Below are 15107 nucleotides of genomic sequence, written 5' to 3'. Positions count from 1 at the left end.
ACCTCCGCAATCTCCTAATACTTTGAACAGCGTGCGCAAAAAGCGCTTACAGCACTTACAGGCATGGAGAAAAATTATGAGAACACAAATTTATGTGACGTTCAGAGCGTAAATAAACATTAGTCAGGAATGATTTTTCGACGAGTACCATGACGTGGTCGCTAGTCTTTCTCATTGGTGCCCGAACGTTAAGACATTCGTGTCAAAACATGACGATGAAATTGAAATAATAGTCAAGTGCGAAAGAAACAAGCTTCCGTGGTTGTATGCTGCAAACTATGCCAACCTATTATTGTGAAATGTGAAGCAAACAAAGTTGTATTTTTAACGATCATACTTCACTGCAGTAACAGCAACGTGGTTAGACATTTCTTCAGAAATATCAAGGCACACAGAACCGTTCACTGAACTTCCGCATTTACAGGTGCAAAATTTTTGCCATCTAAAATAAATGTTATTAGAAGCCATATAAACACCTCGTTCAAGAAACTTTCCTGAACTAATACCAATAATTATAGTTACGACGTTCATTAATAGTAATTCTGATGAGGGCACCTGAGGAACTAGTATTTATGTCCAGATGGAACGACATGCGACTAGAACTTCTCGGTAGCGACGTGCACTTGCTCGCACTTCTTGCCCGGACCGCGATACCCACTAGACTGTGCCCGAGTAAGCTAGCATAAAAATTTTATATTTCTAATATTTTTCAACAATATTACCATTGCATTTATCTTATCTTCTCCTAATATATACTAATGTTTCCTCTGCAATATATGTTATTCATCTTGTATATTACGTGTTTCCAATCTGTTATTATTTTCTGCTTTCTTTTTTTTTGTAGTTTTACGATGTACAAGTATCATTTGTGGCCAAGGCCTCTCCCTCGCTCCTATATAATACTCTCGTAATGAGAGGTTTTGTTGGTTTCTTGAATAAATAAATAAATAAATAAATAAATAAATAAATAAATCGCCGCTTTCTGCTTCGCCTTGCACGAGACATTATCTTAGTAAATGTTATAGCTAGTCTTTCCTTCACTTGTGTACGTATCTCACTATGTATATTCTTTTTATTGAGGCCTATGGCTCTTTACATTTCTTGTTACACGCTTAATATCTTAATTATACGTCATCAGATGTGCCTAGCGCGACACTTTATTAACGTGATGTTTCAAGGCAGGAGTAGCGTGCTGCAACACAAATGCCGCGGGTGCGACATAAACAAAACTGAGCAATGAGGCTTCATGCGACATATTGAGCTATTGTGTAGCATTGTTGACCAGAGTCATACAGCAAATATGGGAACTAATGGCAGACAGGGTGCAGTTTTCCATCGCATTAACATTCAGCTTATATTGATGACGACCTTTGCCCCACTACTGCACCTATATTTAATCATGTGATTACTCATAAAAGTCATTACTGTAAAAAAATAAGCAGAATAATGTCTATCTGGAGCCCTGGAATCAACACTGAGAAAAGCGGGTAGCTGATATGAAGATGACAAACGCAGTTACTGCCCTGTCAAACTCTTGAACCTCCCCTTCGATATCTTGAAGTTTGTATTTTTCTATTATATGTTGGAACTGTAAAGGCATTGTGCGTATTTTTTGAGGTGCTTTTCCTTGTTTGTGCAAGTTTCTTGTTGCTTTAACAATTGTCGCCTGTTCTACTAGGTCATTTTCTCTACTCGATTTCTTATGTCTCTGAATTGGACTTGATACTTTTTTTTATTTTATTTATTTATTTATTTATTAGTAAAAATACAGATAATTGCATGTGCGTAGTATACATAAGGAGGTCCCATAGTCAAAGACTGTATCGGGACCTCCTGCTAAAGACACTCATGATGTTATACAATGTATAAAGCAACAGTAGTACAGATGAGAGCGAAGAGTAATATCAAAACATGTTTATATCATATGAGTAATAAGAACACTTGTTAACAGCAAGACGGTATAAAAAAAACGGAATAAAATTAAAAAATTAAAAAAAAAACTCAAAAACAAGACGAAAAAAAATACAAGGAGAGTTTCAGTAAGTATTTATTATGAATGATTTTAGTTCTCTTTTAAATTGGTATAAATTTTTTGCATTTTTGATGATAGGTGGTAGAGTATTCCAAAGCGATATTGCGGAAAATTCCGCAGTCTGTTTACCATAGTTAGTTCGTACTTTAGGTAGAAGAAAATTATTATTGAGTGCAAATCTAGCGTGACTATGAGCTATTAGGTCACAAGGTGAGAAGCAGAGTGATGGTAGTTCCTTAGTCATATATTTGTAAAATAAAATTCCTAGATTATATTTGGTGAGTTCTGAAATGGTTAGGATGTTGTTTTCATGTAAAAGGGATTTTCCATTAGCAAAGCGTGAACTCCTTGTGATTATTCTTATGGATTGGTTCTGGATTACCTGGAGAGATGCCAAATGAGTGTTATAAGTGTTACCCCAGCATAGTATGCCGTAGTTAATATGAGAGTGAATGAATGAGTGGTATAGCGAGATTAATGTGTTATGTGTGAAGAAGGGACGAGTTTTAATTAGAACGCGAATACCGTATGCTATTTTCTTTTTGATGTGAGAAATGTGATCTTTATATTTCAAGCTACAGTCAAGGGAAATACCAAGAAAAGATGAGCATGGACTGGGAGAGATGGAGTGTGAGCCGAAAGTTAAAGGGGAGAATGCCGAATGTTGTTGATGTGAGGAAAATACAACAAATTTAGTCTTGGTGGCATTAATAGATAACAGGTTGGCATTACACCAACTTAAAACATTTTGTAGATCAGTGTTTAGCTTGTTAATAAGAAGTGACATGTGTTTATCAGAGGAAAATATGGTAGTATCGTCAGCGTACAGAATGCACTTAGTAGACGTCAAACAGTTAGGTAGGTCATTGATATAAATCAAAAACAGTAGTGGTCCTAAGATGGATCCTTGAGGGACGCCAATGTTAGTGGTTTGTTCTCTGGAGTAGACGTTAGACACAGACACTATTTGAACCCTGTTTGATAAGTAACTTTTGAATAATGAGAGCGCAGGACCACGAACGCCAATAGCCTCAAGCTTAGCAAAAAGAATAATATGGTTTAAGCAGTCGAATGCTTTTGTTAGATCAATGAAAACTGAACCTGCGAATAGACCATCGTCAATTATTTTTTTTAATTGGTTAGTTAGATGTATGAGTGCCAAATCTGTGGAGTATCCATTACGAAAGCCAAATTGGCATGAAGAGGGAATATTAAATTTTGTGAGATATTTGGTTAGACGCAATGCGATTAATTTCTCTAGAACTTTGCCGAAAAAAGGTAAAATACAAATGGGGCGGTAGTTATGTATTAATGTGCTGTCACCTTTTTTTAGAACTGGAATGACTTTACCGCGCTTAAGCTCGTTAGGAAACACACCAGTCTTGAATATCAAATTAGTAATATGAGACAAGATATCAGAAATTAGGTGGGCAATCATTTTAATGGTAGCAGGTAGGACTTCATCTATTCCAGCACTGGTGGGTTTTAGGTGACATATAACGTTATATATTTCTTCTGGCGTTGTGGGGAAAATAAAAAATGTGTGAGGGAGACGATTAAGTTGAGTTACTTGTGAAGGAGAGGGTGTGTCATTATCGAAAAAATAGGAGCTGAAGGCGTTGGCTATTTGGTTAGGGGAGTTATACTCTGAGTTATTGTATATAATTTTTGATAGCTGTTCTGGTTTAGAATTCCTGTTTAGAAAAGAGTTGATGATGTTCCATTTCAATTTGCTGTTATTGCCGGCTTGTAAGATTTTTTGTTCAAGATATAATCGTTTTGCCGCTTTTAACTGGTTGTTTATAGAGTTACGTAACCTTTTATATCGGGCAATTAATTTGGTATTAAAAGGCTGGTTTTTAGTTTTTTTGTACAGGTTGTCGCGTTTACGCAAAGCTGCTAATAACTTTTTAGACATCCATGGATTGTGAGAGAATGCGATGGTTTTTTTACATTTCATTTTACAAGTGAATTTATGAATAAGTGATATAATTACTGTGAGAAATTTAGAAAATGCTTTCTGAGGATCATTAGAAGTTTTTATTTCAGACCAGTCTATATTAGCAATGGCAGTTATGAAGCTCTCTTTGTCCAGAACATATTTGAAGTGTGGAAGAGGGCAAGGACTCGAGTTATGTTTAAAACGTAGAAGCAATGGGTAATGATCTGTTATGTCTATATCAAGAACTTTTGCCTCTGGTGAAGTTATTAAGTTAGATAGGACATGATCAATTAGCGTCCCTGTGCCACTAGGAACCTGTCGTGTAGGAACATCAATTAAGCATTCATATCCGTAGCTTTGTAGCAGGCTGGTGTAAGAAATAACTGTTGATGATGTGTCGTTGAGTAGGTTAATGTTGATATCACCCATTATAATGACATTTTTATTTTCTAATACTGCTCATTGTCTAGTAAGTGGAAATGTGTTAAAAGCAGATTGTGTGTTCCTAGTTCACGATGACAAAGTCCAATGTAGATAAGGCAGTGAGCATCTTACAGCAGCATTTTCTATTTGTTGAAGTAACTTTATACTCGGTTTTCTGCACTACGTTACTGCATTACCTTTGTTTTTTTTGTTCTACATAGATTAACAGAGCAGAAGAACTTATTGTTTCGCCGTTGGTGTCAAACAAAACAAAAGTAAAAAAATGAAGCTTGGGTTTCCCGTTCCAGTACTTTTGTTAACAGGTGAGTGCACCTTAACCCAAGCAGTAACTTTCGGTAGGCTGATCTTCTCAGACATTACAGTACCATGGAATGTGTAAGCGCGACTGAAGGAGGACGTAGAAAGAAACAGACACACAGAGACAGAGCTATTTTAAACTATATATCTTTCTATATATGTATAGTGTCAACTTCAACTGTCAGCTGTCAACGTTCAGCTATCTATGGTTGAAAATAGCACTCTCTCTCTTTGTCCCTTTCTTTCTACGTACTCGTTCAGTCGCGCTTATACATTCTATCATGAATCCTAACCACCTGGCCGGCCAACGTATTTTAGCCTGTAGTACGTTTTAGAAATGCGGTTTGTAGAGACAAAGTGCACATAATTATTGCCTACATGTTCTTGAAATATAGCGTCTTAAGCTAGTTTTTATGACATAGAAAATAGGGAGTAGGAATCTCATCGCAATATTGAAAATTATGCTCGATTTCTCGCTTAAGCAAAGTACGTTCTGGTCGCCTCTCAAAATTTACAAGTTTGATTGCAACATCAAGGCCATAATTTGACGAAATATCAGCAGGTCTGTTTACTCTTTGAAGAAGCAGTATAGACTTAGAACACGTAAAAATTCAGTATCACCGCACTTGTCATACTCTGGAAAATAGCTAATAGTGTCACTGCCTTCAGTGTGAAAGCGTGACCATATAACGTCGATAGACAATGAAGCTACGGAATGTATAGGAGAAATAGGCTGTGGTTGTAAATGAAGTGTTGAAAATAATGAAAATAATTGCTTCAACTTCATTTTCTGTCCGATTAACAAAAATCGAAACGCTCGGTTTCCGTTCTTTCGTTCATTGCTAGAAAAGGTGTCGAACCTGGCAGCCTTTATGTCAATAGGCAGCATACGAGGCTTTATTTATTAAGTGCCTTTTCTGCTAAGCTCTCGTGTTAGCTGACGTCATCTGGAAAAAGAGGGATGCTGCACATCCACCCGATATGGCCTTGCGCGGCGCAGGTTAATACCCCCATGACTAGACCTAGCAAACGTATACGACAAAGGTATAGTGGCTGGGTTGCCATTTGTAGCCGTAACTCAAGGGATAGCGCAACGCACGCGTAGCGCTGAGGTTCTGTGTTCGTCTTCCCTCTGCGGTAAGCTATATCTACGTCCACTTCCATTTTTCTTTTCCTTCATATATTTGTACATTTCAGTTACAGCGACATGTAATTTCCCCATTGTTTTGCTTGGCTTCACTGTCTGTTGGCTTTTTATGTTCATGATTAGAAAATGTCAAACACCCGGGATTTCTTCTTTCCTGCTATACGAAGAGGAACCTCACAACCAATCTTCAGCCTGTTGTCAGTGATAATTCTTGAACAGAAAAATACGCTTACAGAGAAAGTTGCGGAGAACATCTTGGTAACAGAACGTTACCAGAGGGATTTGCTCGTCGCCTAGTTACCGCGTAGACGCGGGTTAGGAGAGGAAGCCGCCATGGCCATGGTTTTTTGGCGCATTCCTCCCACGGTGGCGATGGTTCCAAGGAGAGGCAAGTGAATGCGACCACTCATGACGGGCGCACTCGCGTGTTCCCTGCGCTTACATGTGTGGACGTGGCACTCTTCATTTTCGGCGGCGCTGGGCCCCATTGTCGTGCCACGAAAAAATGCACTCACGTTCGAAACGAAAACTCGGCACACTCGCAGCACTCAAAGCGTAGACCGACCCAGTTGTCAACTAGCAACTGATGATTTATTTATGTTTTTCACCTAGTAAACCTGCCCAGATCGGTCTTGCTGACTTCCGCACTGTCCCACTTGTTTTGTGCTGCGCCTCCCTTTCTTTCGCGTTAGCTCCCAAGCTTCGTTTTCCAGCTCGCTTATGAGCAGAACGTTTCTGTCGCTTACCCCTGGCTCTCTTTATCACTGCATAAACCAGCCTTCCGTTATCCCAATTGTGTAACATACAACGTAGTTCGTATAGAATTACATATCTGGTGATAAGCTAAGAATTCAAAACAAGTGCCGCCCGTATAGACTTACTGCACACGAACTTTGCAACCCTCCCCCCCTGGTGTTCATGTTCCAAAACATTGTTTCTGAAACAGTTCGATGTTAAAAGCGTTTCTCCTCCAGTGCTTTCCTCAGCGTAAAAACGATGTCTGAAAGCAGCCTGAAAGCATAATGTTTTGTAAGTTTAAACTATTTCTAACACGATTATACATGTAACATTACTTAGTAATGAAATATGTTTTTCCCTTAACGTCATGCCCCCCCCCCCCCATTAGCGATCACTTCTTAAATACAAAAGAGGTTTCTTTCTCCAAGTCGTAGAAATTACAGGTGAAGAATGCGCACCATACACAGCGGTGGCTGGTACAAGACAACGTATATTGCTTTAATGCACGTTAGTGTAGGCACTGTGCGAGAACGTTAGAGTGGCAGTGGGAGGAGGAGAAACAGCGGCGATGCTGTTGAAGTATACTGGCGTGACTTCTTCCCGATGTAGTATCTCGTTCACCCTATGGTATATAGCAGTCTGGGAGTTTTCGCGTCCTGCCTGACCGGCGCAGCACGGGTATCGGGATGCTCGGGGCAGCCTCGCGTATTCTCGGCCCCTGCCCGGGTGTCCCGCCTACTTGGGGGCTGTTGGTTTTTTCTTGGCGCTCAGGGTCACAGGCTCGGATCCGTCCTCCTGGTCATGCTCCTCCACTCATGGCTTGATCAGATCGCTGTCTCGACGAATGTTCTCCCCCTCTGGACCACCAGCATTCACTATGCGAGTGCCGTCTGATGACATGATTCGGATTGGATCCATGGCTCGCCTCGCCCGAAGATCTTTACCCAGACAGGTTACCCGGCTGCAACACACCAGGAACATGGCGGTCAACTGGAGACTGTGGGGCGAGAAGCCCCGATGGTGCCACTGCGTTGTCCAGTCTGGAACAGAGCTCGTAGCCCATAAGGAGTGTCTCTTGGGCGCTGCCCCCGGCCTGCGGCGTCCTTCGGTACCTGTGCAGAATCCTTGCCAAGCCTGTTTTAATATACTCATGCACATTCTTCTTCAAAAACTCTTTAACAGTTTGTACGGCGCGTTCCGCAAGACCGTTGGACTGCGGATGATGCGGTGCCTTTCGGAGATGTGTTATGTTATTCAGCTTCATTAACGCCCGAAATTCACCACTTGTAAATTGCGGGCCATTATCAGATACAAGCGTTCGGAACAATCTGATCATGCCGAACCAGTTGCGCAGGGCTTCTATGGTGGTGTGCGCTGTGGTGCTTTTCAGCGGTACTGCTTCAATGATTTTACTATGTGAATCCACAACGATCAGTAGCATGTGTCCATCGATCGGCCCCGCAAAGTCAATATGCAGCCTGAACCAACGCTCGCCCGTTTCTGGCCATGCGATTGAGGATTTCTTGGCGGGCATATGCGCTTCTTTTACGCAACTGGGACTTAACCCAGTAGGCAACTGGGCTTAATCATGTTATCAATCTCCTTATCAGTCCCGGTATACCACAGCAGGGAGCGGCCTAGCCGCTTCATTGAGCAAATACCTTGATGGGTATGATCCAGCAGGCGTAACATTCCCGCTCTTGCGCTGTAAGGCACGTTTACGCGATGGCCCCAGTATTGAAGCCCATGACTCTGACTCCACGGTATCTCAGCCTACCGGTTGAAATATAGCCGCGAATGCAGGTCCTTGGTCCCCAAGTTTCTTGACCATCTTTCCTGCACCCATTTTACTTTACTGGCCACGAACTTGCGATTTCGCCGTGGTGGTGCTGCGAGGAGGCACATGACGTTATAACACGCGACTCCCCGCGGACATTTCTCTCTCTCTCTCTCTCGCTCCCTAGTCACTACTGCGCATGCGCCACTAGTATCACCGAGCCACAGGTGTTCCGCCGCTGCGCAGCGCCGCGCCTTTCACCGCCGCCGTTTGGTATGACGTCACAACGTGTTCCTCTTCGTTGCGCTCGCCTACGCTCGCTACGCCAGCCGCGTCGCATGCCTGATAACATGTCGGAAGATTGAAAAGGAGAGCTCGCGTGCGCCGCAACCAAGGCGGCAGTATGGACGGCGACAATTCTGATAAGCAGGATGAGGCCTAGAATCGACATCGGAACGAGATGACGAGGAAACAAATCGCCCAGGAAACAGACGAACAGCGCGCCGAGGGACTGGCTAAACGCCGCAACATAGCTAGGCGACCAGACTAACCTGGACTTTCAATCAAGATTAACCAAGATTAATCAAGGCTAACCATGCTACGCCTTAGCTTTCGCTACGTATATCCTGGCATAGCCGAGCGAAGCCACTGCCAATCTTTTGCACCTTTGCTAAGTCCTCATTGTGCGAGGTGAGAGCGGCCAGTTGTTTCGCGGACGTAACACCGTCATTCGGATTTTCCGTTAGCAAATCATATTCACCATCTCCGGCTTTTCCAGGGTCTCTCGCTGAGACGCTGCGGACATCAGGAGTGGGCTCAGGGCATCTGCTGGAACGTTGTCCTTTCCCGGCTGGTGTTTGATGACGTATTCGTATGCACCCAACAGCAGGGGTCCCTCGCTGGATTCGGGCGGCGGCGATCACTGGTGCAGCGTTACTTGGACGAAATAGTTCCACAAGCGGTTTATGGTCAGTCAACAGTGTGAACGGCTTACCGAGTAGGTGTTGTCGGAATTTCGAGACCGCAAGAACTAGAGCCAGAGCTTCGCGCTCCAGCTGTGAATAATTTCGCTCGGCTTCCGTCAGTAACCGAGAACGAAAATCTATGGGCCGACGCACCGGCCCCGGAATCGTGAGAAAGCACTGCACTGATCCCATCCGGGGAGGCATCGTATTCCAGGCCCAAAAGGCTTGCGTGGGTCAAAATGCGCCAGAAAATCAGCGGACTTGAGGAGGTCCTTTACCTCGCTGAACTCCCGTTCTTGACTGCGACCCTATTCCCACTTAGCTTCCTTGCGGAGCAGTTGATAGAGTGGCGCCATAGCAGCAGATTCATTGGGAAGAAACTTGTGGTAGTATGTTACCATGCCCGGATAAAACCTTAATTCTGCGAGGTGCCGCGGCACCTGCTTCTGAAGAGTGGCATCCACGTTTTCCGACTTTCGTTAATGTCCCTGAGCACTAATTCAATGTCCCAGGAAATTCACCTGTGCTCGACGGAACTTGCACTTGTCCGCATATAAGCGCACGCTATTTTACCGAAACCGCTGCAATACTTCGTGCAGTGTGATGCAGACATTTTGTTTTTCTGCGATGATGACGTCTTCTAAGTAGGCCTGAACCCCAAGAAATCCTTGCAAGATGGTTTCCATGTGGCGTTGGAACACTGCCGGCGCGGAAGCCACTCCAAATGACAGGCGTGTGAAGCTAAACAGTCCTGTATGCGTGTTTATGGCCGTAAGTAGCATGGCTTCCTCGAACAACGTTAGCCGGTTGTAAACCTCCCGCATATCTATCGTGGTGAAAACCTGACCGCGGTTCAACGTTGACAGGATATCTTCTACCCAGGGCAACGGACATTGCTCAGTGTGACAAGCTTTGTTTACCACGAGTTTAAAATCACCGCAGAGGCGAATGTGGCGATTGCGGTTTACTATCCGCACCACCGGAGCGGCCCACTTAGAATGAGGCACAGAGGCAATGCCCGCGGCCAAAAGGCGCATTCAGCGTTTACTCTTGGACGAAAGGCGTACGGAACTTGGCGTGCTTTCCAGAATTTCGGTACTACGTTGCCCCGCATCTCAAAGTGTACGGGCGGACCCTTGATGAGACTTAGGCCTGGCGCGAACACATCAGCGAGTTCCGTTACCAAACGGTGCACGTTAACATCATCCGTCCCGACGAAAAGCATTCGCTCACCTGTCGTGTTCACGTTCATTACTGGCGCCTCGAGCATGTTGAACGCCTGGATCAGGTCGCGTCCAAGGTAGATCCAAGTAGGTCGCGAAACTTCGGGTGAAAAGCGGCTCAGAACAAATTGTCACCGACATCAGGAAGGTTGGTTATGGCAGCAGCGATTGAAGCGTGACTATGTTTGGACGGAAGAGCATTGGGAAAGAAAAAACAATCTTTAATTAAAGCGAAACACAGTCAGATTTATTCAACCAAAATAAAGTTCCTTATCAATTTTATCTATGCGTGATGAGTAAAGAAAAGACAACTCTATTTTATTTTATCATAATGATTGGATACCTTTTTTCAGCGCCCATCGTAGGAGGGGGCGTTGACGCAGCTATTGCTTGCAAAGCAGCTCTTCAAGTGTGTAGAGAGGCGCGCTCGAGAAGTTCACCTGCTACATTACGCCCCCGTCACACGTTGTGCTGTTTTGCTTGTCGACGTTTATCTGAATTTGGTGACGCAGTTAGCTTATTCATTTCTCAACCTGTTCAGTCAAAAGTAGTGAGCTACGAGCCCCAGATAATTCCTTACTTTAGCTGTTTTCGTGTGACTGCGCACGCCAACGGTTTTGACGTCCGACGATAGAACCAGCACTCTACATATAAAGCTTTCGTCGGACTCCAAAGAAAGTGTGTTCTGTTCAGGGGTGCGATTGCGACACCCGCACGGCTGGCCTTGCATCAATTTCGACGCTGAAAGCTCGAAACGGTCATCAAGTCGAATGGCGGGGTATTTAAGTACACACCATTAATGGCAGACCACCAAAACGAATTTCGCGCCTTTGAGAACACGATGACGTCACTTTTGTTTTTAACGGATATGGCGTCGCAATGTTTTTTTCGTTCGCCGGAACTGTTCCCTCGTACAGATGCCGCTAAGCCCCATGAAGCGCCGATGAACCGCCATGTTTTGAACGTATGGGCTCCTATAGAAGCTTCGCTACCAGACATATTTACCTTGTCGCGTCCGCACAGGTTGGGCCGGACCAACCGAGGACCCTCAGGGATCCGTTCGTTACCGGTTTCCTCAAGGAACCTTGAGCTTGAGTTGTCCCCGAACGGGAAGCCTTCCCAGGAAGCAAGTCAATTTCAATGGCGAACCACGCAGCTTGGGCCACACCGTTTTGTTTCGCTCATAGGTGGGCCACGTGACGACCGACACCCGTTACCCTGTATCCACCTGTGTTGGGCTGCTGAGCACGAGGTCGCGGGATCGAATCCCGGCCACGGCGGCCGCATTTCGATGGGGGCGAAATGCGAAAACAACCGTGTGCTTAGATTTAGGTGCACGTTAAAGAACCCCAGGTGGTCAAAATTTCCGGAGTCCACCAATACGGCGTGCCTCATAATCAGAAAGTGGTTTTGGCACGTAAAACCCCAAATATAATTATTATTATGTATCCACCTGCATGTCCACTGGAATGGCCACACGATTCAATGTGCGTACAATGGGTTGCGTGATGCCGACGTGGCTGACATGACTGTCTGCTGCTTCCAACGCGAATATACCGAAGGTGCCCACAGATGTGCCTTCCTCCAGAGACGACAGGGTATTTTCCTGACGCAACAGCCCTGGTGGCCCTTCAACAAACCCTCTCTCCCGATGGAAACAGGCTCGGGCGATATGACTCCGGTGTTGGCCCTTGAAGGACGTCGCCGAACGGAACCGCCAATCCTCTCGTTCATGTCCTTTCGCTTCGGAGCGGTTGCACGAAATAACCGGTGCCGATTTCTTGGGCGATAAGACTGTCCTCCCATCGCATGAACGCTTACATCTGCGGCATGGATCATTATCTGCTGCGCGCTCGCTTCTGCCATTTCGGCTAATAGCACGATTTCTTCTGCTTCAATCCTCGTCAGCTGCGGCTACGCAAGCAACTGCCGACGCACTCCTGAGCTTTGCAGCCAATTGACGGTGCAATCTCACAGCATTCAATCCAACGTTGCGCCGGAACTGCATGAGTCCGTTATGTGACGAATGGTAACTATGAAAAAATTGACAGGTTCGCCTGGCAGCTGGTAGCGTGTAAAGAACTTGTAATACTGCCAAGGTAAATATACCTGGTAGCGAAGCTTTCATAGGAGCCCATACGTTCAAAACATGGCGGTCCATCGGCGGTCCATGGTCCATGGGACACTTCCGGCGGAAAAAAAAATAATGCGACGCCATGTCCGTTAAAAGCAGAAGTGACGTCATTTTGTTTCCGACGGCGCGAAATTTGTTTTGTTGGCCTGCTTTGGGAGCTACACATTCAAATGCCCCGCCATTCGACTTGATGGGCGTTTCGAGCTTTCAGCGCGGAAAGCGATGCAGGAAAAGCCAGCTGTACGGTTGTCGAAATCGCGCCCCTGCACAGAACATACTTTCTTTGGAGGCCGACGAAAGCTTTAGGTGCAGAGTGCTGATCCTGTCGTCGGACGCCGTCGGCTCGTCGGCTGGCGCAGTCGCACGAAAACAACTACACGTAACTGGCGATATCGTATATGGCGGTCGTAACTCGCTACTTTTTACTGAACAGATTAAGAAGCGATGAAGCTACCCGCGTCACCAAACTCAAACTTCGACAAGCAAGAAAGCACAAACTGTGAGGGGGGCGTGTTTCAACAGGTGAACTTTGCGAGTGCGCCTTTCTGCCTATTTCAAGACGTGTATTGCATTTCGAGTGATTGTGGCGTCAACGCCCCCTGTAACGATGGGCGCCGAAAATAAATGCATTTATTAATAATAATAAAATTGCATAAACTTGTATTTTCTTAACACGTTACGAATATATAAAATTGACCAGGAATATTATTTTCGTTGAATGAATCTAACTGTGTCTCGCTTGAAATAAAAAAACGCTTTTTTCTTTCCCAATGTTTGTTCCCTCCAAACCTAGTCGCGCTTCAATCGCTGCTCCCATAACCCCCCTTGCTGATGTCGGTGACAATCTGTACTGAACAGCTTTTCGCCCGAAGCTTCGCGACCTATTTGGATCGACCTTGATACTGCTATCTCATTTAGTTGGGGCGAAAAGTGCTGCTGCAAGAAAGCTACCACTTGGGCAAAAGAAAGTTCGTTGATCTTGTCTGGCGCGCACCGACCACTAAGTAGATCCACGGTGTGGATCGTCAGAGCTGCAACTAACAGGGCTCGCTTCTTCTTGTCATCCGTGACGTCATTGCCTTCTAAGACAGCCTCAAGTCGAAATTGGTAAACTAGCCACTTGCCGCTCGTCTCGTCAAACTGCGGCGGGCTGGCATATCCTCCCATGGTGGCGAAGGCTGCGGCGTACTAAGAGGGCGGCCCGTTGTCATGCCATCCTCGTCGCCATTAAAGAATCCGCACCATACACAGTCGTGCCTGGGCCAAGACAACGTCTATTGCCTTGATGCGTGTTAATATAGGCGTTGTGCGAGACGGTAAGAGCCGGAGTGTGAGGAGGAGAAACAGCGGCGATACTGTTGCCGTATGCTGGCGTGAAGTCATCCAGATGTAGCAACAGCTGCTTCGGTGCTGCCAAAGTTTGGCGCATTCCCTCTTCCAGGATTATTGGTGGTAACAGTACTAATTCTTCAAACTTCTCGCTTGCGGCATAAGAGCTTAGATATGAGCCTGGAATGCATCTCCTCAAGTCTTGTACAGTCTCACTCTTGAGTGGGCCATGCTAGCGAGGACAATGCATATCAAGCGAATGCCCTCAAAAGAGTAGTTGGCGTAAGGTAGGGTGTAGTTAGCGTAAAGAGCCGCTTTTATATTGAGAAAAGAATGCGCGCGAGTAATCATATCGATCCAACAGGTATGACTGAAACCAATGAGTAGAACGCTGTCCATAAGGATACCGCAAAAATTGCAATTACTCCTATGCTGTTTGCTTGTAGAGATTGCCTTGGTTATCAGCTTAGGTATTATCTGCCTCTTCTACTGCCGTAGAAAGGGAGTTGATCGAGGGTCCCGGTTTTTGTTAAACATATCACGAGAAGCCAACAAACAAAGAAACCAGGGAAAACATAAGGGAAATTGAACTTACGGAGTGAATTAAAGAAATGATAAATTATTGCCAAGGAAAGCAGCTGAAAAAAAAAAACAACTTGCCGCAGGTGGGGAACGATCGCCATTTTGTTGCCATTTATTTATCATTTCCCTAATTCAATTACTGAGTATAAATAATCTCGCCTATGTTTTCCTTGTTGTCCTTGTTTGTTGGCTTCTCATGATATGATTAATAAAAATCAGGACCCTTGGTTAACCACTTTTCTTCTCGTTCTTACACAACGAGCGTCTCGAATCCGGCAACGTTGATGCTTTTAGGTAGCCATGTGCGGGTTTATTGACCAGTTGCCTTCACCCAGAAAGAAAACGTACTCATGACGCCTGCGGCAGAAAATGTGTTCCACATCCACCGCCAAGGTTTGTGAGTGGTGGCGCTGGCTAACACTCCCAAGGTTAGTTCTAGTAGTGACATATAAATACCCCAGATTGTCGATGGAGAAACCGCGCCATGGTAGCTCAAT

General features: G+C 44.9%; 1 protein-coding gene across 1 annotated transcript in view; it reads left to right on the top strand.

Moving 5' to 3' along the window:
* Positions 1-514: 514 nt before the first annotated feature.
* LOC142563668 (uncharacterized) overlaps positions 515-15107 on the top strand; it is a 33090-nt gene continuing 18497 nt past the window's right edge. Inside the window, exons 1-2 of the mRNA XM_075674255.1 lie at positions 515-672; positions 4619-4720. Coding sequence (XP_075530370.1) covers positions 4681-4720 — 40 coding nt within the window. The 5' untranslated portion in view covers positions 515-672; positions 4619-4680. The remainder of the gene's footprint in view (positions 673-4618; positions 4721-15107) is intronic.

The sequence above is a fragment of the Dermacentor variabilis genome, chromosome 11 (assembly GCF_050947875.1).
Source record: "Dermacentor variabilis isolate Ectoservices chromosome 11, ASM5094787v1, whole genome shotgun sequence".
NCBI lineage: Eukaryota > Metazoa > Arthropoda > Arachnida > Ixodida > Ixodidae > Dermacentor > Dermacentor variabilis.
The sequence above is the reverse complement of the archived record's forward strand: the minus strand, read 5'-3'. Positions and strand labels throughout refer to the sequence as shown.